Below are 26259 nucleotides of genomic sequence, written 5' to 3' on the forward strand. Positions count from 1 at the left end.
ACACATGAAAAAATGCTCATCATCACTGGCCATCAGAGAAATGCAAATCAAAACCACAATGAGATACCATCTCACACCAGTTAGAATGGCAATCATTAAAAAGTCAGGAAACAACAGGTGCTGGAGAGGATGTGGAGAAATAGGAACGCTTTTACACTGTTGGTGGGATTGTAAACTGGTTCACCCATTGTGGAAAACAGTATAGCGATTCCTCAAGGATCTAGAACTAGAAATACCATATGACCCAGCCATCCCATTACTGGGGATATATCCAAAGGATTATAAATCATGCTGCTATAAAGACACATGCACAGGTATGTTTATTGCAGCACTATTCACAATAGCAAAGACTTGGAATCAACCCAAATGTCCATCAGTGACAGACTAGATTAAGAAAATGTGGCACATATACACCATGGAATACTATGCAGCCATAAAAAAGGATGAGTTCGTGTCCTTTGTAGGGACATGGATGCAGCTGGAAACCATCCTTCTCAGCAAACTATTGCAAGAACAGAAAACCAAACACCGCATGTTCTCACTCATAGGTGGGAACTGAACAATGAGATCACTTGGACTCGGGAAAGGGAACATCACACACCAGGGCCTATTATGAGGAGGGGGGAGGGGGGAAGGATGGCACTGGGAGTTATACCTGATGTAAATGACGAGTTGATGGGTGCTGACGAGTTGATGGGTGCAGCACACCAACATGGCACAAGTATACATATGTAACAAACCTGCACGTTGTGCATATGTACCCTAGAACTTAAAGAATAAAAAAAAAAAATTAAAAAAAAATGAGTTGGAGGAAGTTAGAGAAAGTGAAGTGACAAAGATGACTCAGAAGTGTTTGGCTTAAGTATCTGAGTGGATGGTGAAACAATTTTCAGGGATGAAGAAGAATTTAGAAAGAATAGTTTTTTTCAGACATTAGTCAAGAGTTCTGTGTTAGGATTGAGATGCCTATTGGATACCAACTGAAGATGCTGAAGAGGCTGATTAGAGTCTGAAGTTCAATGAAGAGGCTCAGACTGAAGATAGAAATTTGGAACCATCAACGTGTAGATGATATTTAAAGCCATGAGACTTGATGAGATGCCCTTTGCAAGAGAAAAAAAAAAAAAGCTACAATATTGGAGGGAAGAGTTTTGTGACAGGACAATATTTATGGGTTAGGCAGAGGAGGAGAAGCAGTAAAGGAGACCAAGAAAGAACACTCAGTGAGCTAGAAGTGACAGCAAGTAGATCAGGCATCCTCGAATCTAAGCAAAGAGCATATTTTTAAAAAACAGTAATGTACTGGATCAAATGCATCTGAGAAGTTAAGTAATGTAAGAAATAAGAAGGGACTATTGAATTTGATAAGAACAGCTTTAGTGGAACAGAAGGATTAGAAGTAAAACCAAAGTAGATTCAGAAGAGGAGAAATTAAGAAATAGAGATAGCCATTCAGACAGGGACTTAAAAGATCCAGGAATGGAAAGGAAATTCCTGGGAGCACAACCCCTAAGAAGCCAAAAATAGAGGATGCTTTCCATGTAGGTTTTTAATTCTTTTTTGGTGGTGTTCTTTAGAAAGAGAAATGTCTTGTTGGGATTATTGTTTGAAATGGTGTTGGTGGCCCAACGATTTCTGGCTTCTATAGATCCCCTTTTTGTACATGCTCATTCCCTTAAAAAAAAAAAAAAAAAGAAGAAGAAGAAGAAGAACACTGGGTTTTCTAATTTAGGGCAAGGGGCTAATAGCAAGCCAAACTCATTTGTAATCTAAATGGTCACACATTATTTTGGTTGCTCTTCAGTGGCACTAGCTTATGCTAGGCAGTTCATTTTACACACACACACACACACACACACACATACACCAACACAGCATTTGCTACAGATCCTAAACTTGAAGCCCTGGATCTTCCTTACATCATTTACCCAGAGGTATCTTTGTCAATCTTTTTAACTTATACCCACCAGAAAGTAGAACAAGGCAGAAGTTGTGTAGGAGTTCTGTCCCTCCCCCCTCACCTCCTGGCCTCAGCACAATAAATACTGTGTTGAGAACTTGGCTAACTGCTTCTTTTCCCACATTCGATCAGGGAATACTTAAAGCCATACAGTGTCCCTGTTCTTCCAAAAAGCATATGGGGCAGGTTGCCCCTTCAGGCTGACACAAAGACACACTGTGCAAGACATCTATGGCCAGTGGAGTGGCCGTGTATGGTTTATCAATGAGGCTTTTGACTTGTTTCTTTATGTCGTATTGTCATCATGTTAAATAGAATTCAAACAAGGAAACGAAATTTATATTCTAGACTTTTAAGGCATTGCCTGCCTTATAGCTATGAAACTTTTTTTTTTCATACCTGGTATAATTTTCCACCTTAAACGATGTTGTGTGATTTGATTATGGTTTTGACTCTCATTTAATTGTTCATTTTAAAATTTTTAACTGAAGTTAGATTTAGATTTAAAGTTCAGTGCCCATAAAGGATACTTCTCAATAGAGCCAAGAACTTCAGAAGGCACAACACAAAAAGGGCAAAGTTCAAAAAACTAAGCATCAGGTAGGTACTTTATTGTCCAGGGACTTGTCTAGGTAGACTGTCACCTTATCCATCTTCATTCGCTTTCTAGTAGAGCTTCCATTTTCTACTGCAAAATAGTTTCTGGAACCACTTCCATGTTGACCAAAAGAGAGTGTCAACAATTCCTTTCCAAAATTGCCCTTTAGAAAGTGAATCTAAAATGTTTGATTCAAGTATGTGAGGGTAGCTACATCAAAGTTTTCCTTTTTACTATGTACAAAAGTGACAGATAAATCCATGAAATATGTGCATTTTTCTGCTAAGACTGCTTATTAATTTAAAAAGAGGTTGTTAGAATAAAAGGTCAGAGAGTCAACATATTACAAATATTTATTGAGAGCCTGCTGTGTGCAGAGTTGGAAAAGATAAAATGAGGTTGCTACTTTCAACAGACTTACAATCTAATTGAGGGAGCAACAACATAAACATGCAAAGCAAATAATGCAAGATACAGCATAAGACATAATTAACTATCAGATGAGTGACATATATAATAAATACCATTAATTCACCAGCAATCATAATCAGAAGCACTATGTGCCAAGCATTCTGCTCAGTACTTCACATACATTATATCATTTTTTGAAATATTATTTCTACTTTATAGATGGAAATTGCCTCTGATCTTCCCTCCTTTCTGGAGAAAGCAAGGAGAATGGTATAAGGTAGACAAAGACCTAAGCAGATATGTTGGTCTGGGGCAAAGAAATGAACCCTGGGACCAGCATTAGTCTGTTTACCACCGTATCCCAGGGCCTAGTATTGTGCCTTGCACATAATAGGTGCTGAATAATATGTCTTAAAAAAACAAATGGCCCTCTGGTCTGTGCCTGTAACCCAGACCAAGTACCATGGAATAAAGTTAATTAGTGAATTAAAGCCACATACCACATAGCCTAAGGACCCATCCCCAAGACCTCCCAATTCCCAACTATGACGGTAAAGGATCGCAGTGGAAAAGATACATCATAGGGGGATAGCAATCGCAATTCCAGCTTACTGGGGCCTATTTTATGGAATCTGACATGGTGAACAGTTCATAAGTTTATTTCCAGGCTTCAAGACCCTGCAACATCTGGCCTCTTGCACCTCCACAACCTCAAATCCTTCTATTCTTCCCTCACTCTCTCTACTCCTGCCACACACACCTCCTTTCTACTCCTCAAATCCATTTCAGGGCCTATATTCTTGCTTCATTTTGCCTGGAATGTTCTTCCACAAAACATCTGTGTGGCTCATTACCATACCTTCAGATCTGTAAGAGCCACTCTCCCCACATCTTCCCAGCTGCCTGGCATTATAGTACACGTCTATTTGCTTATGTGTTTGTCCCCGTACACACTGGAACATGGGTCCAGGGAGGCAGAATTCCATCTGCTATTTTTACCATTGAATCTCCAGCACATAGGACAGACATAGCACATTGTAAGTACTCACACACAGCAACTCTTAACTCAGGATTACTTTTTCTGGCTCTGAAATACCTACTTCCAAGAGAACGAAATTTATTCAAGAAATGTTGGATGGAAATTGAAGAGTGAGCTTGGAAACGACAGACAGAGTGGCAGGAGCCCAGACCAACCTGTTTATGAAAGATGCCTTTGCCCATAGAGGGAAAAATACACCTTAAAGCCTCTGCCAAAGTATATGCTTTCTTAGGACACCTCTGACATGCTGAATGGCACCTGGTCTGAACAAGAAGATCTATGGATTTGCCAAAACAACTAATTCCTGGGACTTAAGAATAACTACTACCAGTATCATCCTAGTAAACAAGTAGCAGGCAACAAGCACCACATGCAAAACCAGACAAATGCCTTCATGCAGGTGACAGTGAGTGGAAGAAATTAATCTTATTTTTATTATTTTTTCCCTTATCAAACACTAGCAAGGGACCAGATGTCATAAACCTAGTTAAAATATGTTGACTTTACCTCAAATTTGAGTATTCATGGTTCCAAAAGGACACTTGCTATAGGATCTGATGATGTACTTTAAAATCTTCTTTTGTGCAAACTGAGGATTCAGAGACCACAAAATGTATGGTAAATTCAAAGTACTATTATAAGTAAAATCATAATGCCTCACGACATTTTTGAAAGTAAAATATTTAGGAATATTACAAATATGTATTGAGCACTCCCTATATTTAAGGAACTGTGCTAATGCTGTGATGGATCAAAAGGAGAATGAGCCATGATCCTTACCTTCAGACTTCAAGCTTATTATTCATTGGGCAGTTAGATAACTAACATATCAGACAAGGAATAATAAGTGCCATTGTCCAGATATTAAAAACAAAATTGGTGTTGTGGAAGCACAAAGAATGCAGAGATGGATCCCAACTGGGAGAAAGAAAAAGTGCTTCCTAAAGAAGACACTCAGATTGACCTTGAAAGTTGGATGCTTTTGCACAGGATTAGAAGGTAGGAAGTCTTCATTTGTTGGACTTGCCAATTATTTTGGTGTAAAAATTCCCACTGTGGCTGATTTAAAGTTGATAACATGATGCAACTGAACACAGAATTGGGAAGAGAAGGTGGCTCTAGCACACTACCTATGAGTCACCATCTGAGCTCCAGGCTTAATTAAATCAGCCTCCTCACTACTATTTTGAATGAGTGAAATCACAAATCTTAAAAACATCTATGCTAACATTATCAGAGAAGAGATAGTCACTTCTATCATTCTCCATTACAACTCCATCTAACTTTCTAATATTCTCTTTGAATATCCTTCCAATCTCAGTCTCAGTCATATGTTCCTGGCTGGCCTACCTAGAATTAATCTTGGCACAGTGCCAAACTGTGATTCTGTTTGTTCCTTTTAGCATTGCTGTGATTAATCTGCACTCCTGTTATCACATGGCATAGAAAACTCTCTTACTGATTATGGCCTGGTGTTGACACCTCTGCTGTTCTCCGTAATGAAAAGCAGCTTTCAGGGTGGCTAGCTGGGCAGGATGTTTCGCTGCTCTTGCAACAGTAGGAAGGAAAAACTGGAGGAATTACTGGGAAGCTTTGCAGAAGGAAGATACAGGCCAGCCGAGAGCCAGCATTCATATTACCTGCTCCTTTCAGTATTCTTTGTGAAAACACCACCACCAGTGTGTTCCCTGGACGTCACTACTGCACCTTTAACTGGCCTTATTATGCTAGGGACTACATTAGAAAAGCCAGACTCTAGTATCTGTCTGTAATTGCAAGCGGATGTCTCAGCACATGCACAAGCTTATGTCAGGAGGATGTTTATGAAAAACTCACAAAGCAGAGCACTGCTAGACAGGAAATAAATATGTGAAGCTTGAAGTTGTTAGGAAACTTCCACATTTGTCTCTCTAAGCCAGAGATAGGACCTGTGAGAAAAGAAGGTCTTTATCATTGCACATTGATTCTCGTTACCTTGAAGCCTTGCTTTTCTCAAAATACATTTACAGCAAAATGTGGCCGCTGCAGATTTATTTAAACATGTGCTTTTTTCTATGACACTGGTTTCTCTTCCAAATTTGTTATCTATTATTTTACTGTAAAGCATTAAAAAGTGTTTGAAACCACCAGCACCATTTCACAGTTCCTGTGTTATTTGTTTAAATTCTCTAGCTCATGTAATATGCCGTATGATTTACTGTTTAAGTATAGAAGAAATACACTCCCTCATGGAGATGTGGAGATGTGGAGAGGTAATACTGTCTCCTGGAAAGGCTCAGAGATTTCCTGTTTAGATTGCACAGGCTTCTTTAGAGCTGCCAAGAGTCATAACATGTACAAGATAATACACTTTGGTTCAGGAGAAACTATGGATGGGAATGTAATTAATTCACTGAGCCACAAAAGAAAGGAAATTCCAGCGTAGAGCTGTCACTGCACTCAGGCCCGGTGGACTTGGTATGCCAAGGGGTAGCCATGATCAAAAAGAGGATTGCAGCCTGAGGACCCACTGAGTAGTATCCAACCACAGAGCAAAAGGTGGGGGCCTGGCTGCTAAGGGTCTCACCTGGTTCTTTGAGAATTGATCCCTGAAGCGTATTTCTGCTCAACACTTCAGCAACCTGGCTTCATCAGTATAACTTTCCAGAATGCTTGTGACATTGAGATAAATCAATCAGCATGTACTTTATCAAATGCCTCCTCATGAGTACCAACTGTGGCACATAGTGGGGAAGCCCTAGAGGCAGAACGCTGAAGAGGATATGGTGATTCTGATCAGCGCAAGAAGGTATAGTGAAAAGTGTCCTGAACTGTGTCTTGTCATAAGAATCGCCTGTCAGGGAGGGGTGTGGAAGGGCAAGGTAAGCATACATATTCTCAGGACCTTTCCAAAATGTAGAGTGACCAGGGACCTAGAGATTCAGACTCTGTCGATCTGGACCAAAGACCTAGACTTGGTATATTTAATAAATGCTGTGTGAGGCCCTTTACATGCATTACCTCCTGTAATTGTATAGAACAGTTGCTGTATATGGTACTATGTTTACTTGTATTTGCACTGTCTATTCAGGGATGTTTCAAAATGCCATTGCTATCCAACTGGTGAATTATTATTCTTGCCAGAACATTGATTCTCCTACTCTTGCTCCCTTAATAACACACTAGAGAACTGGGATTGACTGCATTTAGTCTCAGGCTGAATGAATCATTGCCATAAGTAGATTTCCATCCCCTACTCCACCGATACATTTGCCAAACACTCTTAAAGAATAGAAACCACTGCCTACATACAGCCTGCACCGGGAGGACCTAAATAGTCTAGCTGGGTTTATGACAATATCCCATCTTCACATCAGCAAAACCCTAAGTGCACAAAGTCTAATGTAAACACATTAGACTCCATAGGCGTCTTCTCCATAGGAAAAGACATGCCCCGGCTGTCAAGGTAGTGGCTAGCAATAATAACAATGACAAAAACAATAACAATGATAAGCATGTATAACATTTACTTATCACTAATTGTATTGTAAATGAAATGATTAGCATATACTAACTGATTTAAATCTTATATATGTATAGATACTTTTACTCTCCCAATTTTAAACACAGAGAAACCAAGGCCCAGATACGTGTTTCTGTTGGGAAGTTGAGTACAAAGTTGGGTGTAAGTAGAGAAAGTTCAACTGCAGTCGGTTCTAGTCTTGGTAAGTCCACTGTGAGGTGCTCCACCTCAAAGCATAGCAAATTAGTAGTTCCCCATGTTTGCAGAATCAAAATTAAGTTCTTTGGCAAGGTTCTCCCTGATGTGCCCCTGCTTCTTCCCTAACTCAACACATCCTCAGCTCCATCTATGCACTCCCAACACATCACAACTCTTTATATGCCCAGGCTGTGTCTTCTGTACCTTTGTACCTTCTGCACCTTTGTTTCTTTAGCCTCAACTGCCCTTTCTTTTCCTCTACATTACCCTTTATCCCAAATTTAGCACCTGTCTCAAGGAGTCACCTTCCCCAGGAAGTTTGTCCAAATTTGTTAACAGATATTCCACTGTTCCTCCAATGCTTGATCCTTCTTTCTTTATAGATCCCTGCCTAGAAAACTGGACTCATTGAGGCCAGGGGCTGCAGGTAGTTTATTTTATAACCCAGCATTTAAAAGTGCCTATTTATTGATTTGTTGGGAATAGTTAATAAATGGAGTCCTTGCAGATCATAACCAAGAGCACAGTTTGTAATGGTTTCATTAATTTTGTTACTATTGGATGTGATTCTCTGCTTATGGTCTTCTTTTACTTGTTTTTCCCTTACTGCTCAGCACCTGTAGATATTAGGTACATGGCTCTGACACTAATTAAAATTGATGACTGAGAATGACACTTCCATTTGCTAAGCCAGCGCAATTTTGTTCATTGTGCTTTACTTTTTAACGAGCACCCTCTCAGCAGTAGCATAAATCTATAGTCTTTCCATGAGGGTACCATTTGTTCCTTTTATGTCTTGATTCATTACATATTTTCAGGAGTGTGAGCTGATTAAGAGTTTTTGGTTTGTGAAAATGTCACCAAATGCACGATAAAGGCAAAGTCACCAGATGTCTGCTTGCAAAAAAATTAAATGCTGGTTTGTGAAGATTCAAGGCTGGCCAGGGCTCCCCAAGCATTTCCAGGCCTGAGCTCTGGCTCTACACTCTCCTTAGGGTCTCATAACTGACCCCCACATTCCATTTCTGCCATCATGGAAAAATTCGTCAACTTTACTGCTGATGTTAGGCCTGGAAATTGTCGTCCATTCGTTTTCTCAGATTCAAGCTGAAAATTGAGACAAACTTCCTACGTAATTTTGACCAAAATAACACATATGTTTATGTGCTATCCCATAATTAACATACTTTTAAAATCACTTTCTTGAGGTATAGTTGGCGTACAAAAATATGTGCATATTTAATGTATACAGCTTCATGAATTTGGAGATAAGTATACATCCATGAAATTATAACTGCATGTATGCCATAAACCTATTACCTACAAAAGTTTCCTTTCACTTTCTTTGTTATCATTTAGATTAACTTAATTTTTTTCATCCTTCGAACTATCAAAATTTTCTCAAGTAATACATAGTTGTCAGTTATACAAACTTACTGAACCTTGATCGAAGGTCCTCCTTTAGTGCTCAACTTAGAGAAAGAAATAATGAAACAAAGTGTTCTCTGATTTGTAGCAAAGATCTGTGATGGTGATGGGAATGGTTCTAGAAAATAATGATAATAATAAAGACTTAGAGTATCAAAGCAGCAAGTATGTTTGAAGGAATTGTTACAATGCAGTTTTGCTTTCTGGTCACTTTAAAATCAAGGTGTAGTACTTTATTTACTCTAGGAAAATGTTTGCTTTTTGTCATAATTTCTTATTGCATATGAGAGTAAATGATCTATAGATGAAGATATTAGTAAAATTTAGAGAGAGAATAAAAAAGAAACACTTTCACAGCTGAAAGGCTGCTTCCCAGTTAGCTAACTGGGAGGAGTTAATGAAAAAGTACATTAAAAAGCGGCTCGGGGAAGGTGAATTGGACTCACTGGGCTCTGACATTCAGAGAGATGGGAATGAGTCAGCTCACTGGCCAGTACATCTTTATTTTCTTTCTCTTTCTTGTTTTATATCAGAAATAGATTTCTTGGCATTGTTACTGTGGGTTTCTATTAAGGACTGAAACAAAAGTATTAATAATCTGAGAGTATGTAGAAAACAAAATAAATTCACTTTCTCCCACTATACTCTCACAACACAGAATATTTTAGTGACCAGAGATCACCAAAATGTGTGTGGTGTTGACCAAAAGAGTCAAACTCTGTAAAATATTTGAAAAGATTTATTCTGAGCCAAATGTCAGTGACCATGGCCCATGACACAGCCCTCAGGAGGTCCTAAGAACATGTGCCCAAGGTGGTCAGGGTACAGCTTGGTTTTATATATTTTAGGGAGGCATAAGACATCAATTAAATACATTTAAGAAATACATTGGTTTGGTTCAGAAAGGCAGGACAACTCAAACAGGGGGCTTCCAGGCTATAGGTAAATTTAAACATTTTCTGGTTGACAATTAGTTGAGTTTGTCTGAAGACCTGGGATTAATGGAAAGGACCATTCAGGTTAATATATGTTTCTTATTGGACCTAAAACAGTGCCTGGCTCTTAGTTGATTATTGCCTGGATCTGGGAAGGAAGGAAGGAAAACAAAGGGGGAAGGAGATTTGCTATAGAATGTGGATTTTTCCCATAAAAGACTTTGTAGGGCCATTTCAAGGCATGACAAGGAAATATATTTTGGGGTTAAATATTTTTTTCCTTGTCTCATAATGTTATGCCAGAGTCAGATTGAAAATCAAGTCACAATATACAGGGTCAAATAAAACCCATCTAATGAGAACCCTTGGTTTGTAGGTCATGACTCCCTTGGGTAGGAATTTGGGCAAGATAAAAGATTGAAACTTAGTCCTGGGTGGGAATCTCTCTCCACACAAATTCTCCAACAGGTTCTTCAATGGGACGCCAAGTGGGTGTTCTCTAATTCAATTCAATTCTGACAGTCTATCTATCTACCTGGAAATAGCATCAGATACCACAGGTTTAGGGCTCAGTCCAACAATACTGCCCGTCACTTCAGATGCCAATTGCAAGTAATAGGTTGTTACCTATACTTCTGGCCAATTAGCTGTAAGTTGGGGTTCCCACAACCTCCTCCTCAGGTTTGGTAATTTGGGACAGCTTGCTTACATTTACCAGCTTATTAGAAAGGATATTACAAAGGACACAGATGAAGAGATGGATAGGATAAGATATGGGACTTGGAGTTGCAGAGTTTCCATGACCTCTCTGAGTGCAGCATCTTCCCATGTTCAGCTATCCAGAATCTCTCACATTAAGACCTTGGCCACTGGTGATCAAATTAACCTTCAGTCCCTCTCCCCTTCCCAGAGGTTGGAGAGTGGGGCTGAACTGTCTCAACCTCTAATCAACTCTTGGTCTTTCCTGTGACCATCCCCCATCCTGAGGCTCTCCAGGAGCCCCCAGGCGTCAGACAACTCATTAGCATACGAAAAACACTTATCACTCCAGAGATTCCAAGGATTTTAGGAACTGTCAAGAAACAGAAACAAGATCAAATAGGTATTTCACAATATCACCAGTAGTTTCACTGGGAGGTAAAACTCAATGTTTACTGTGAGCCTGAGCTCACAGTAAAGTTATCTAAGTTATCACAGTCAAGTTATCTAAGAATAACTTAGAGGTAACGTGATCAGATATGGGGAATTCTGGAGAAACACCTTTCACTACCAAACCCAGACAAGAGATGCATACTTTTCTAGCTGGGATGCTTACAAAGCAACCCATTGTAATACTTAAAGGTAGAGTGATACTACATTCATCATTTTTCATTTTTTCCTGTTTTTTATGCCACCTACTACTAATGTCAATCAAATTATGACTGTGTTTATACTGATCATCTCACATCATAAACTTGATCATCTCACATCATAAACTTCTGTGTCTCTCATGTTGAGCTTTTCACCTCCCTTCATTCCCTCCCTACTTCCAGGATCATTCACATGTTGATTTCTAAAAAAAACTTTTTTTACTGAACTTATTTTCATACTGTTTAAAAAGAATTTATATTTCTCCTCATTCTTACAAATAAGATTCAAGTTTAAACTCAAATAATGTAGGAAATCATTTTTTTAAAAATTGTTCCCTACTGTGTCTAGGCTTGAGACCACAGGTAATTAAGACCAGGTTTTCATTGGATATGATTTTTATGAGTTCTTTTTAGAGGTTAGGTAGGTTAGGCACAATTTTTATTTTTAAAAAGCGGGTTATTATGAGAGGAGAAATCATACTTTGTCATTTGAAAATGATGCCATAAGAGGTGTTAGCAGAAAAATCAAACTGTAAAATATTTTAGAGATTTATTCTGGGCCATTATAAGTGACTGTGGCCCCACTGAAATGAGTGAGTTCCCTGATCCTCTCACAGAGCATGCGACAGGGGTCTGGCTCACCTGTTCAGTTGCCCCACTGCTCAAACCCCTAGGGGGAGAATACAGACAGTCAGGTGCAGAGGCTGGGGCAAGTGCTTTGGCCCCTTAGCCCTGCAGTAGTGTCTAGGGGTGGGGTGCCCGCAACCCCAGTGTTACAAAGTTCTTTCAGCTTTGCAGTCCACAGACAGCTGGAGTGTTAATCAGCTCAATGGACCCTCTGCCTTATAGCAAGGGCAGAAGGCCAGAGTGACAGCTTTCTGTATTCCAACCTCCTGCCCAGTGTCCTAGAAAAATAAGATCATACAGGGGCTCGAAGGACGAGTGCAGGGTTTTACTGAGTAGTGGAGGTGGCTCTCAGCAAGATGGATGGGGAGTGGGAAATGGGGATGGATTGGGAAGGTGAACTTCCTCTGAAGTCCAGCCACCCAGTGGCTGGACTCTTCAACCTCCCCCAGCCAAGCTCCTCTCAGCGCCCAGATGGTCCTCTTCTCTCTCTCTCTCTCTCTGCCACATCATTTCACCATCTGTCTGCTGGTCAGCTGGCTTGCTGGTGTGCTGGTCTGTTGGTCTGCTGGTCTGCTTCTGGAACCTGGGCTTCAGAGTTTATATGGGTGCAGGATAGGGGGTGTTTTGGGCCAAAAGGCAGCTTTTTGGACATGAAAACGGAAATGCCTGTTCCATTTAGGGTTGCAGGTCTTCAGGCTTGAGGGTGGGACCTTTGCGCAGGAACTACCCTCTTCTACCCAGTGTTTCCCTGTCTCCTGTCCATATCACCAGTATACACAGTCTCAAGGAGTCCTGAGAAAGTGTGCCCAAGGCCGTCAGATTCAGTTTGGTTCTGCATGTTTCAGGGAGGCAGGAGTTACAGGCAAAAACATAAATCAGTACATGGAAGGTATACATTGGTTCAGCCTGAAAAGGCAGGATATCTTCAAGTGGGGACTTGCAGGGCATAGTTTGGTTCAGAGATTCTTTAATCTGCAGTTGGTTAAAGGAACAAAACTTTGTACAAAAGCTTAGAGTTAGCAAAAAGAAATATTTAAATTAAGATAAGGATGCTATGTCAGAGTCAGCCACAAAATGACCTGTTTAGCAAGATTAATGGCCTACAGGTGTGACTTAACCCTTGCCTTGCATGGCCTAAGGTCTTGTTTATAATTTAGTATCTTATTGCCCAAAGAGTCTATTTTGTCGGTCTTATGATCTCTATTTTAACATTAATGCTGGTCACTTGTGACTAAACTCCAAAGGGGAGGCATATCTGACTTGCCTTCCCATTGTGGCCAGGAACCCAAGTTTTCAAGTTTCTCTGGAGTCCCCTTGGCCAAGAAGGGGTCCATTCAGTTGGTTTGGGGAGCTGAGGATTTTATTTTTAGTTTATACAGGGTCGTATGAGATTGTTAGGACAGGAATGACTAATGTTTTCTTCTCTTTCTGTTTCAGCCACAGCAGCTATCCTTAGCAGAGCATCCTGGAGTCTGCAAAGTGTTAATCCAGGCCTAAAGACAAGTAAGAATTTCAGTTCTTTTTCTTCCTTCAATGATATTTTCCATGTTTTAGTGTAATTAAGCTACTATCCTTCTCTGTTTTATTTGGGATGTTAGTAACTGGAATAGTGACTGAGATGAAATTTTATAGGCAAGCAAAACATTTTTTAAGGATTTGTTTCTTAACTTCTGATATAGTTTGGATGTCTGTCCCTTCCAAATCTCATGTCATCCCCAATGTTGGAGGTGGAGCCTAGGAGGAGATGTTTGGGTCATGTGGGCAGATTCCTCATGAATGGTTTAGCACCCTCTTCTTCGTGCTGTCCTCACCATAGTGAGTGAGTTCTCATGAGATCTGGTTGTTTAAAAGTGTGTGGCACCCCCCTCTTCAATCTCTTGCTCCCACTCTTGCCCTATGAGAGACCTGTTCCACTTCACCATGATTATAGGCTTCCCGAGGCTTTCACCAGAAGCAGATGCTAATACAGCCTGCAGAACTGTGAGCCGTTGAAATCATTTTTCTTTATAAATCACCCAGCCTCAGGTACTTTTTTACAGCAATGAAAACAAACTAATACAACTTCTCTGCAAGGCTGCTTTTTCTATTTTTGCTTATGCTTAGAGGTTAAGTAAGGCCAAATTAATGAAGGAGGAAAAAAGAGGAAATGATACATCATGGATCAACAATTATTTATTGAATTTAGGAAACTGCCTCTTTTTACAAATTCTTTTTAAAATTATTATCATTATTATCTTGAAGTATTTATCTAAGGATTACATTGATAGAAAGTTAAACTTGTCTCTCCAACCAGATTGCCTTAAGCTTCAGAATTATGCCTTCTTGTAAGCTCCTTCTTACTCTTAAAATGACTTTACACATTCCCCCCTGGTCCTTTGACAATCTCCTCTTCAGTCACAGGACAGAACCCCAACATCAACTCTGTGGGGAAGCTTCTCCAAATTCTCTAGGCCTGAACAATTTTCTGCCTTCTCTGCTTCCGTGGAACTTTGTCCTTTACTACATGATGGCGTTTACCTCCTGACATTTTAGTGTGTTTGTTAGCCCTGCATATAGAACTCACCAGATTGTGTGGACTGCATGAATGAATTAATTCTATTGAACTTTAAGGCAAAGCCTAAATTTTATGCTTCTTCTAAATCCCTTACATCTCCTAAAAAAATTCTGATCCATAGTAGTAGGTACTTGTTTAATTAAATTTTAGGGATGGATGTTTTTCATCAGTGGAAGTATATGCTAGAGTCCATATTATGCAATAAGGGAAGGGAAGACAGAGTACCTAATTCAGTTAAGATATTGCTATTCTTGTTGGTAATTCTGGAGTCATGAAATCATAATTTGAATTTTACGACTAAATTACAGAATAAATTTCCAATGTGAGATTTAAACATTATTTCCTTGGAGGTGACCAAAAAGGAGAGTTGGTACGGTTTTTAAGAACTGTCATTCAATTGTCAGTTGTGCCAGACCACAAATCCTTTATAGCCCTCCTGTTTAAGAAGCATCTGACATGCTAAGCTGCTTCCTAATTAACACAAAGGTTGTAAAAGAAATGGCTGTTTGGTTGTGTTTGGGTTATCCCAGCCAGTATATTCCAAACCTCCCTTCATTCAACAGATGAGTGATCTCCTTTATATTCTGTAAGGAAATGAGAAGTAATCAGTTAAACATGCATTACTAATGCTACATGCTTCACATTGAAACCATCCTCCTGACACATAATACTTTACCCTCTGCTGTCCCCCAAAGTGGCAGTAGGATTTCTGTTAAGTCATTTTCTTTATTAGGTGACAAGGTCTAAGAAGCCTAAACATTGTGCCTTGTTGAAATATAACCTCTAGGTATGGAGGATGTGTTGAACAACTTCCTACCAGTCATTTGGCATATGTTGATTTCCTGTCTTCATGATACATAAGACAACTAGCTAATTATCATTCATATGTGGTAAATCACATAGATACTGACTTCCCCTATCTTTCCAGCTTTTTCTTATCAAAAGTTACCTGCTCTCTGTCGCAGGAATGATTGGCTAAAGTAACCTATATCAGGGTCTGTAACAGTGGGCACCTATCAGAGTGCACATGCTTGAACATATCATCGCCTTTATCATCATAAGCCTCACATCCAGATGTGATAGACCCAAGTGCTCACATCCCCTCACTCTGTCACTGTATATGTTGTTACCATATCACAAATATTTAACAATCTGCTGTGTACTCAACCTTTAGCTGTATGCCCTGAGGGAGACAGAGTAAGATACTGCCCTGACATCAAGGAGCTCACATGCTCCCTAAAGAGATAATTTCACATGAAAAGTTAGTGTTTAACATGAAATGTCCTGAGAATATACAATTGTAATTTGCATGTTTCCTATGTGTACTTTTCTAAGTTCTCAGATTCAAAACAAAACCCCATGGAAGAAAAAATGAAATAAAAACCCCGTCAGGACAAATCCTAGCCAGAACTGACCAAACATAAAAAATAAATGCCACTGCCCTCTCCAAGCCACCTTTACTTTATACTTGGGTCTAAGAAGCCCAAACATTGTGCCTTGTTGAAATATAACCTCTAGGTATGGAGGATGTGTCGAACAACTTCCTACCAGTCAGTGAAGTGCAGTGACCATTTAGCAGTATCTCCCTCCTCTCTCTTTCCACCCGCTGCCCCATCTCTCCTTCCTTGCATCTATCTTCTCCTGCCAACAATAATTTTCTTATGTTCTAAGTAAATATCTTTAATGCTCTCCCTACTACCTAAACATTAAACTTCAAACCTTTCCCAAGACCCTGAACACCCACCCCAGCTTGTAAGTTCAGGCTACTTACCTGGGAATCCCAGACACACTGTATATTCCCTCCTCTGGTACACTGCTCATGTCATCGAATCTATCTTCCTCCCACCCCGCCGTGGATTCTGTAAATATATATCAGTCCTACCCACCTTTAAGTTTCAGTCAAAACCTGATACTTACGGCCTGAAGCAATCCCTCTGTTCTCCATGCTAGTCTATGAGAGAGGTCATGATATTTCAGTAGCTCTGGAGAGACACATATGGTCAAACCAGACCAGCTCAAATTAACCCATGCTATGCACCACCTAAAGAATCACCTCTTGCTGTAACCTCTTTCTTCACCAAAAATTATCTGTCCCATTTGCTAAGTAAGCCCTTAGGGCTTTGCTGTGCCTGCAACAGGTCTTAATCCATGTGAATGTGCATTTTTGTGTTAGTGAGCACATGCTAACATGCCTTCCACAGATTAGTTTCTTTAGAAACATTTTCTGGGGAAAAAAAAGATATATTTTTGGTTAGTAACCCCAAAAGGACCTTTCAGTTCACATACGTGGGTAGCAGCATACTCCACTTACGCAAAGGTCAGCCCAGGGTAAATATGAGCAAAAACACATACTTAGGATAAGAAGAATGTTGAGGGAGTTTACAGTTTAAAGAGATATCCAGACAACTTTTTATATTTTAAAGAAGTAATGCTATAATTTTACTACAAAGAAAACTTCTTTTTGTTTCTGGGGAGAAGAATGAGAAGAGTTACAATCTCCTAGAGAAAAGCAAAACATTTTTAGTACTCCCAAATAAGACAGGCACCTCAGCTAGGGTGCTGTAGTTGCACGTTCTTTGTGTTTTTTCAAGAATTTTATTTCTCTGTCATGATTATTTATTGGCAGAGGATTTGATGAGCATTTGGGCCAAATTTATAAGACTTTCAACACATGTGGAGAAAAAAAATTAGATGATTGCACATCTTTCTGAGGGAGATTTTTCCCCTGTTTTAAAAGTCATTGCTTTTCACTGAATTTATCATGTATTCCTATAAAAGTGTAAATTTTGTGATTGATAGCATTTTTACCTCAAAATAAAATGAATATCCAACGGGAGCAAGTTTTATTGACTACCTGTTGGAGCATAAATTAGTCTAAGGTTTCATGAAATAGGCATTTGAACATGAATATTAATGGCTGAGATCAGAGGCAACTTTTGAAAGGATTCCAAAATATTATCATATTAGATTGGCACAGCAAATGAATTGCTTGAATGCTAGAAGTTCACAAACATTCAAACAATTGTGAGTTACATTAACTTCAATAAAAACTTTTGCAGGACAAAAATTTAATGTAGTAAACTTCATCTTGCTTGTCCAGGTCCATATACATTCTTAGCTGGACTCTTGTCCTAGCTTCCTAATTTTTCTTCCTACCTCCTATTTTTCCCTATTCCAAGCCACCATACTTGCTCTTGATTAATTCTTCCTGCCTATCTCTGATTTAGTGATTCATCTGCCCAGTCATCTATAGTAGCTCCAAACTGTTCTCTAAATTATGAATAAACTTATCTCCCTGACATTCAGAAAATTCTACAGCATTCATCTTACACACTTTTCTAGCCTTATCTCCCTTTTATCCTTTGTACTCCTATGTTTATATTCCCTGCATTCTTGCTTCATTGTATCCATTTACATTGGCCCTTTTACCAGTAATTTCCTCTTCTTTCCCCTCAGTCTGAAACAGTCCTTCATAGATTTTGTCCTATAAGCCATATTTCAAATATAACTTTATCCACAAAGCTTTGCCCAGTTACCTCAAGAGAATGCATGCTTCTGCTTTAGAATTGTAGCCTTTTTTTCCTCTCTCGCAAGGAGAGAGTGTAGCACCGTGGTTGAAGTAGTCAGCCTCTGGAGTAAGCTTTAGTTTAAGACCCAGTTCTACTGCTTACTTGCTATATGATCTTATCTAAATTTGATAACCTCTGTGTCTTTTTTTTTTTCAATCTCTAAAATAAAGATGCTAATAGTACCTACCTCATAAGATTGTTGTGAGAATTATAAGTGTTGATACATTTAAAGTAGTTACAATAGTATCTGGCCCTATAGTAAGCTTACGTGGTATTTATTGTATTCTCTCATGGATCATATTTTATTCCAATGTGTATTAAATTGAACTGTATGAAATTGCCCATGTCAACTCTATATTGGACCCTAAAATCATTATGTCATGTGGTTCAACCAAATGTAGTGCTTTTTGTACCCCCTACCTTAATATACTGAACTATCTCGAAAGATAAGGACTATATCTTATACATTGTTGTGTCCTATGGTACCTGCTATGTACTTGACACATGCTGAGTATTTTATGGATGGTTATTGAATTTTGCACATACACACACACACACACACCACACAAAATGCAAAAAACAAATAGAAGCCAAGACCTTCCCAGTATCTTAAGTACTCTTTGACTACCACAGAGTTTCCTCCATGTGGTTCAGCAGTCATTTATGAAAGGAGAGTGATAAAGATATACAGGAGGAGAATTTTATCTTGTCTATTGCTGAGTATAAATACTATGCCTTTCCCAAAAGCCTTCCACAGAACCTTTCCTTCAGGTCAGGGACCTAGTGTCATGGGTCGGTCTTGGATAACATTGCAGGACATATCAGTTCAACTGCCAAGGGAATCATAAATAGTCCTACTCCTGCCTGTGGCCCACCACTGCCTCCATAGAAGGTATATGACCCTCTCTGCTTTCATTCTTTTTTATCAGATATTTTCAACATCAAGAACTTATTAGCTGATAATGCAACTAAATTAAGTATAACATAAGGGAAATGTGTCCTGGCAGGGATGGTATCTTAGAGTGAATGTACAGCCTTTATTTGTTACAAAAAAAAAAAAAAAACTTGAGCTTTGGACAAGCAATAGGGAGCAGCATTGATACTGGGTTCTGACATGGAAGCTGACATTAAATTCTTGACAGTCTGCTTGTTTATAAACTATTCAGTAAACAATTTAGTAAGTAAACATAGATTCTTGCTATCTCTTTTAAGGAAAGAGTGGTTATGGTGGCTCTCTCTTGTACCCAACCTAGTGCTCAGCCTTTCCTGACTCACATAAGCACTAATCTCCAGATAACACCAAATGTCCTAGGGTTATTATTTATCCCCCTTCCTTGTTCTCTGAAATAAGAGGAAGGCAGGTAAAATTATGCACTTTATGTAAGAAGAAATAGAGGTACAGAGAAAACAGCTTAAGTCTCTTAACAGCCCAAGAGAGTGAAGAAGATATTGCCAGTGCAGTGAGTTGTATCTGTCCCTAGGTAAGCAAAATATTAATAAAAGCATACAACTATGTTAATAATTCAAACAACAGTCTTTACTTATATGGACTTTGCAGTGACTTTTTTTCCAGCCTGAAATACTCAGATAATGACTGCCATTAGTTTCACACGTTAGTGCTTTATTATATACTGCTTTGCTTTCACACGAAATTGTTGGGAGATAAGAATTTTATGTAAGATAAATATTGGGTCTTAACTTTTTTATACCCCTTCAACTTCAAGCAATTTTCTGAGCAATGGTAAGTGGTAAATAGATATTTACCACTTAAGTTTACAAGAGACCTGTTTCTCTCTGTTCATTGGCTTAGGCACTATTAATGAAACCTTTGGAATGCAGGTCCCTTCTGGTTGTAAACATATATCGAGGTCTTCTATTTCTTTTGGAACTCAAACAATAAGAAAATAATTAGAAATCTGTGGGCATAATTCTCTAGAAGCCTTAATCTTAGAAGTGAGTAAAACAAATTTTTAGGCCAGGCTCGGTGGCTCACGCCTGTAATCCCAGCACTTTGGGAGACCGAGGCGGGCGGATCACGAGGTCAGGAGATCGAGACCATCCTGGCTAACACGGTGAAACCCCGTCTCTACTTACTAAAAATTAAAAAAATTACCTGGGCGTGGTGACGGGCGCCTGTAGTCCCAGCTACTCAGGAGGCTGAGGCAGGAGAATGGCGTGCACCTGGGAGGCGGAGCTTGCAGTGAGCCGAGATTGTGCCACTGCACTCCAGCCTGGGCGACAGAGCGAGATTCCGCCTGAAAAAAAAATATTTTTTTTGTAAAGCCTAGGAAGGATGATTAAGCATCTTCCTAAAATTTTCAGTATGCCTGTGTACACTGTATATACTGACTTCTAGCATGGTTTCTTTGCCAAAGCATAACACATATTTTTTAAAGGGATAATTCAAGACCAACATTCTTTCACTCTGGGTGACCCCAATGGGTGGTGAACACCTTTTAGTAACTCTTGAAAGTTAAAGCATCCAGCAGTTGGTTGTGACCTTTTTGGTTGTGACCTTTGAGTTATTCTAGCTTGTAGCCCACTGACTTGCTGCTCAGTTCCACAGCTTCAAAACCAGCTCTAATCACTGCTCCCAAGAGAGCCCTAGCTTCTGCATACAGGAGGCTCTCACCAGGAAAGGATACCGGAAGTCCAGAAAGACACTCTGTTCACACTGGCTCCTCCTTGTAGGGAACAGTTTTTTCAAATAATGTACATTTATACACTGGGAATATATCTTGAATTTATTATTTAGGTGTAACCAGACTTTAATACAACTTAACCTACACACTGGGAAAGCAGACTGTACACCACATTTACAAAAAGATTTATGGCTTTAACAACGCATTCAAGTGTAGTTACTGCTAAATAGCAGTTCAAGTAATTGTGTGTCTCATGGCAAATATATGCAATGTAAGGTAATATATATTTAAACCAAAAATAACAAGAGGTGATTATTTGCTAAATAAAGAACTTATTACTTAGGAAAAAATGTTATACAACTTTCAAAGGACTTTTAAAAATATAATATGATTTATAGGAAATTTATTTGCGTATAATTCACAATGTCTGGTACAAAGTAAGCTACCTCTGTGTTTTTTTTTTCTTTAGGTCAACAAATATTTAAACCAAGGGTTGGCAAACTGGCCCTCAGACCAGATGCTTATTTTTGTAAATAAAGTTTTATTGGACCACAGCCATGCCTGTTTATTTCAGACTGTGGCTACTTTGAGGCTACAGTGGCAGAGTTGAGTAGCTAAGACAGATCATAGGTCCACAAACCTAAAATCTTTACTCTCTGGCCCTCTAAAAAAAAAGTATGCCAAACCATTCTAAACAGAAAAACAATTAATTCTTTTTTTCCAACTTTTATTTTAGATTCAGGGAGTACACGTGCAGGTTTGTTACATGGGTCAATTGCATGTCTCTGAGGTTTGGTGTACAAAAAATCCCCTTACCCAGGTATTGAGCATATTACTTGATGTTTTTCAACTGACACCCCCTCCCAATCTTCCCCACTCTAGTAGTCCTCTGTGTCTACTGTTGCCATCTTTATACCCATGTTTATCCAGCGTTTAGCTCCTGCTTATAAGTAAGAACATATGGTATTTGGTTTTCTGTTCCTGCGTTAATTCACCTACAATGATGACTTCCACATGCATCCATGCTGCTGCAAAGGACATAATTTTGTTCTTTTTTATGGCTGCATAGCTTTTCATGGCGTATATGTAACAAATTTTCTTTATCCAGTCCACCGACAATGCGCATCTACGTTGATTTTATGTTTTTGCTATTATGAATGGTGCTGTGATGAATATATGAGTCATGCGTCCTTTTTGTAGAATGATTTATTTTTCTTTGGGTATATACCCAGTTATGGGATTGCTAGGTTGAATGGTAGTTCTGTTTTAATTTCCTTGAGAAATCTCCACACTGTTTTCCACAGTGGCTGAACGAATTTGCATTCCCACAGCAGCTATAATATGGTTGTTTGTTTGTTTGTTTGAGACGGGTCTCGCTTTGTTGTCTAGGCTGGAGTGCAGTGGTGCGATCTCGGCTCACTGCAACCTCCGCCTCCCGGGTTCAAGCAATTCTCCTGCCTCAGCCTTTTGAGTAGCTGGGATTACAGATATGCACCACCACGCCCGGCAAATTTTTTTGTATTTTTAGTAGAGATAGGGGTTTCACCGTGTTGGTCAGGCTGGTCTTGAACTCCTGACCTCGTGATCTGCCCCCCTCAGGCTCCCAAATATAATATGGTATTTTAAGGAACTAATCATCAAGTTTGTATTGGTTACCATCTTTTAGTCTCCTGTTATCTTCAGTTTCATAATTGGCATTAATGACAATATGGTATTCACTTTATAAATTTGCTTCATAGTAAACTCTTCTGAAATAAATTACAGTCATGCATCACTTAACAGTGGGGATGCATTCTAAGAAATGCATAATTAGGCAATTTCATCATTGTGTAAACATGAAGTGTACTTACACAAACCTGGTTGGTACAGTCTGCTGCACACCTAGCCTGTATGATATAGTCTATTGTTCCTAGGCTACAAACCTATACAGCATGTTACTGTACTGAATATTCTCAGCAATTATAACACAATGGTAATTATTTATGTATCTAAACATAGACAAGGTACAATAAAAATATGGTATTGTAATCTTATGGGACGACTATCACATATGCAGTCTGTCATTGACCAAAACATCATTATACAGCACAAGACTATAGTTGAAAATTTTAAATTATATATATGGGTTGCATTGTATTTCTGTTTGCCGCATTGATATATACATTTAATGGTTTGTATGTTTGTACTTGCATTCATATACATTAAACTGTTACAGGGAGCATATTTGCTTGTGTTAAAAAATAAATAATATTTATTTCTAATGACTTATAAAATTATTATGGTTATGTTTAAAGAGGCTTGAAGAGGTATTATGGTTATGTTTGAAGAGGCGACAGAAACATCACCTTTGTCATTGACCAAAACATCATTGTGTGGCTCATGACTGTAATAGTGTAAAGTAAAGATTAACTGTATTGGCTAATCAATGTGGACATATCATTCAGTATTACTAAAGATTCTCCATCCAATGAAGCCTGAACACCTGTAAATGCTTGGTGATGGATGGAAAGGGCAATTATTTGCAGCTGGACTGTCTGAGACATGTCATCATTATTGCATAATATTTATTTAACGAAGGATCAATGCACCGTACAGCTCCAGTTTGAGGGCACACTTGACATTGTAGTTTGTAGATCTTTTATAAACTGACTGCTATCACTGAAGTTTTGCTGAAGAATAAAGACAAAAGATTCTCTCTTTAGGAAATTGTGCACTTTAAAGACTCAGAAACCTGAAACCTCACAGAATCATAATAGATGTATTTTTCAGAGACAATTTCTGAGTCCTTGGCGTATTCTCAAATGTCATTCATGTCTTCACTGCCGCAGGTTATCTTTTTATTTTTATGTGTCATGGAAAAGCAGCCTTTTTCTTTTTTTCTCTCTTACTATGCCTTAATAAATAGAATTTAAAACCCCAAATCTGAATTATTGTGAAAGCCAATATTTGTAGCAAATCCATCTATGCTCTGTGTTGTCAGCACATATGGTTTTGTGCACCTGCTACCATGAAATTCTGCCAGGGTTATCCTCAGAGAAATGGAGAGACACCTGATGCCATCCTTACTGTGACAGACGTTTTTCTTTCTGTGAATTCCAAAAATTTTTGAAGTTATGCATCTCTTGCAGTGAACTTCAGTGACTTGTGTACACATGGTATCTTCCTTTCTAGATTGTAAGTTCTTTGAGGGCAGGGACTGATTCTTTCTCATCTTTATATGCTCTGCTTCTCCACTCTTGGTTTAGCCAGAGCCTTACACAAAGTAGAAGCTTAAATAATGTTTATTAGATGAATATCATACTGAGTTCCAGAAATTACCTGAGAGCAATTGAAGAAGGAAAGTGTGGAGGGAGAGGTGTTAGCATAGAGTTCATAGTGTCTGAGTTTGGCATCCTTTTCCTCAACACGAATACTAACACAGATAAGTAACCTAACTGTCTTCTCAAATCTGAGAGGAGTAGATGCATTTTCTCTTTTAGGACTTTTCTATCTCATGTGGGAAAAGCAAACAAGAAGGTCCTACAAAAGTCTTGTAGGTATTTATTCTTATCCGACAGTGGTGGATGTGACAAACTCTCTTATTGGTTTCAGTTGGTCCCACAGGTTATGTGATGAGGACTTTGGGGTTTGGGGAGCTGGGAACCATGAGTTGTCTCTTATGGATGACCTAACATACTGCTAATACCTGACAAGCTTCAATTTATCCATCTCGAAATAGAGATACTAACATCTGTCTCAAAGGGTCATTGTGAGGAGCAAGTAGGAACATAGAAAATTTCCTAGCACAAAGTAGATATGGAAGATAGGGAGTAAGATGTTAGGTATTTTATTGCTTCTACTGCTTCTGCTGCTGTTACTACTACTGCTATTATTATTACTACTCCTGGAAGAGTAGGACTTCCTGGGACACTGACCCTACTTACCCCTTCACCTTATTCACCAAAACTTATCTCCTATATAAATTCATTTATATTTTTCTGGAATGATAAGAAAAATCCTTCATCTAGGTAGCATATTTTATATTTGAATAGTTTATGTTTCAAATAAATAAAGTTTTTACAAACCCCAGAGAAGGCCTATACAGCCAAATTTGAAAAAAAAAATTTAAAAATAAATATTCAGTGTTTCAGATGTGTGTGTGTGTATCTTTTAATTGCCATGTATTTCTACCAAAAAATACAAAACTTAATTTTGTATCCTGAAAGACCCTCATTTGAGAATCCCTGCTTTTATGTTCTGCCATGACCACTTTAGTCCAGGCAACAGATAGCTTAGGTTGTTGCTTTACAAGTGGAGAAACAGGGCTGAGAGGCTCGCCATACTCCAAATTACCAGTGCCAGTCCCATGGCACAAAGACATGAAAGGCAGGCACCCAAACAGAAAGGTAGTGCAATTAATTGCTTCAAAGTCTTCACTCAGGGCTGCCCTTAGGCATGATCAGATAAAAATGTACACATTGCTTGGCACCTGGTAAAATGTTGTTTCCTTTCCTTCCTCCTTCCCCTGATAGACTCTTCTTAGGTACAGAAAAGATGAGGCTGCACACATAGCTAAAAGCTATGCCATTAAAACAAACTTCTTTTTTTTTTTTAATTTATTTATTATTATTATACTTTAAGTTGTAGGGTACATGTGCATAACGTGCAGGTTTGTTACATATGTATACTTGTGCCATGTTGGTGTGCTGCACCCATCAACTCATCATTAACATCAGGTATAACTCCCAATCCAATCCCTCCCCCCTCCCCCCTCCCCATGATAGGCCCCGGTGTGTGATGTTCCCCTTCCTGAGTCCAAGCGATCTCATTGTTCAGTTCCCACCTATGAGTGAGAACATGCGGTGTTTGGTTTTCTGTTCTTGTGATAGTTTGCTAAGAATGATGGTTTCCAGCTGCATCCATGTCCCTACAAAAGACACAAACTCATCCTTTTTGATGGCTGCATAGTATTCCATGGTGTATATGTGCCACATTTTCTTAATCCAATCTGTCACTGATGGACATTTGGGTTGATTCCAAGTCTTTGCTATTGTGAATAGTGCTGCAATAAACATACGTGTGCATGTGTCTTTATAGCAGCATAATTTATAATCCTTTGGGTATATACCCAGTAATGGGATGGCTGGGTCATATGGTACATCTAGTTCTAGATCCTTGAGGAATCGCCATACTGTTTTCCATAATGGGAATTTCCATAATGGGATTCCATAACTAGTTTACAATCCCACCAACAGTGTAAAAGCGTTCCTATTTCTCCACATCCTCTCCAGCACCTGTTGTTTCCTGACTTTTTAATGATCGCCATTCTAACTGGTGTGAGATGGTATCTCATTGTGGTTTTGATTTGCATTTCTCTGATGGCCAGTGATGATGAGCATTTTTTCATGTGTCTGTTGGCTGTATGAATGTCTTCTTTTGAGAAATGTCTGTTCATATCCTTTGCCCAC

The 26259-nt window shown here is 38.9% G+C and overlaps 1 protein-coding gene across 7 annotated transcripts in view; it reads left to right on the top strand.

Moving 5' to 3' along the window:
• Positions 1-26259, top strand: part of GHR (growth hormone receptor) — a 313850-nt gene that overhangs the window by 196664 nt on the left and 90927 nt on the right. For all 7 annotated transcript variants that reach the window (XM_015139960.3, XM_028849121.2, XM_078003848.1 and 4 more), the window contains 1 exon segment: positions 13485-13550. In XM_015139960.3, coding sequence (XP_014995446.1) covers positions 13485-13550 — 66 coding nt within the window.

The sequence above is a fragment of the Macaca mulatta genome, chromosome 6, assembly GCF_049350105.2.
Source record: "Macaca mulatta isolate MMU2019108-1 chromosome 6, T2T-MMU8v2.0, whole genome shotgun sequence".
Taxonomy (NCBI): Eukaryota; Metazoa; Chordata; class Mammalia; order Primates; family Cercopithecidae; genus Macaca; species Macaca mulatta.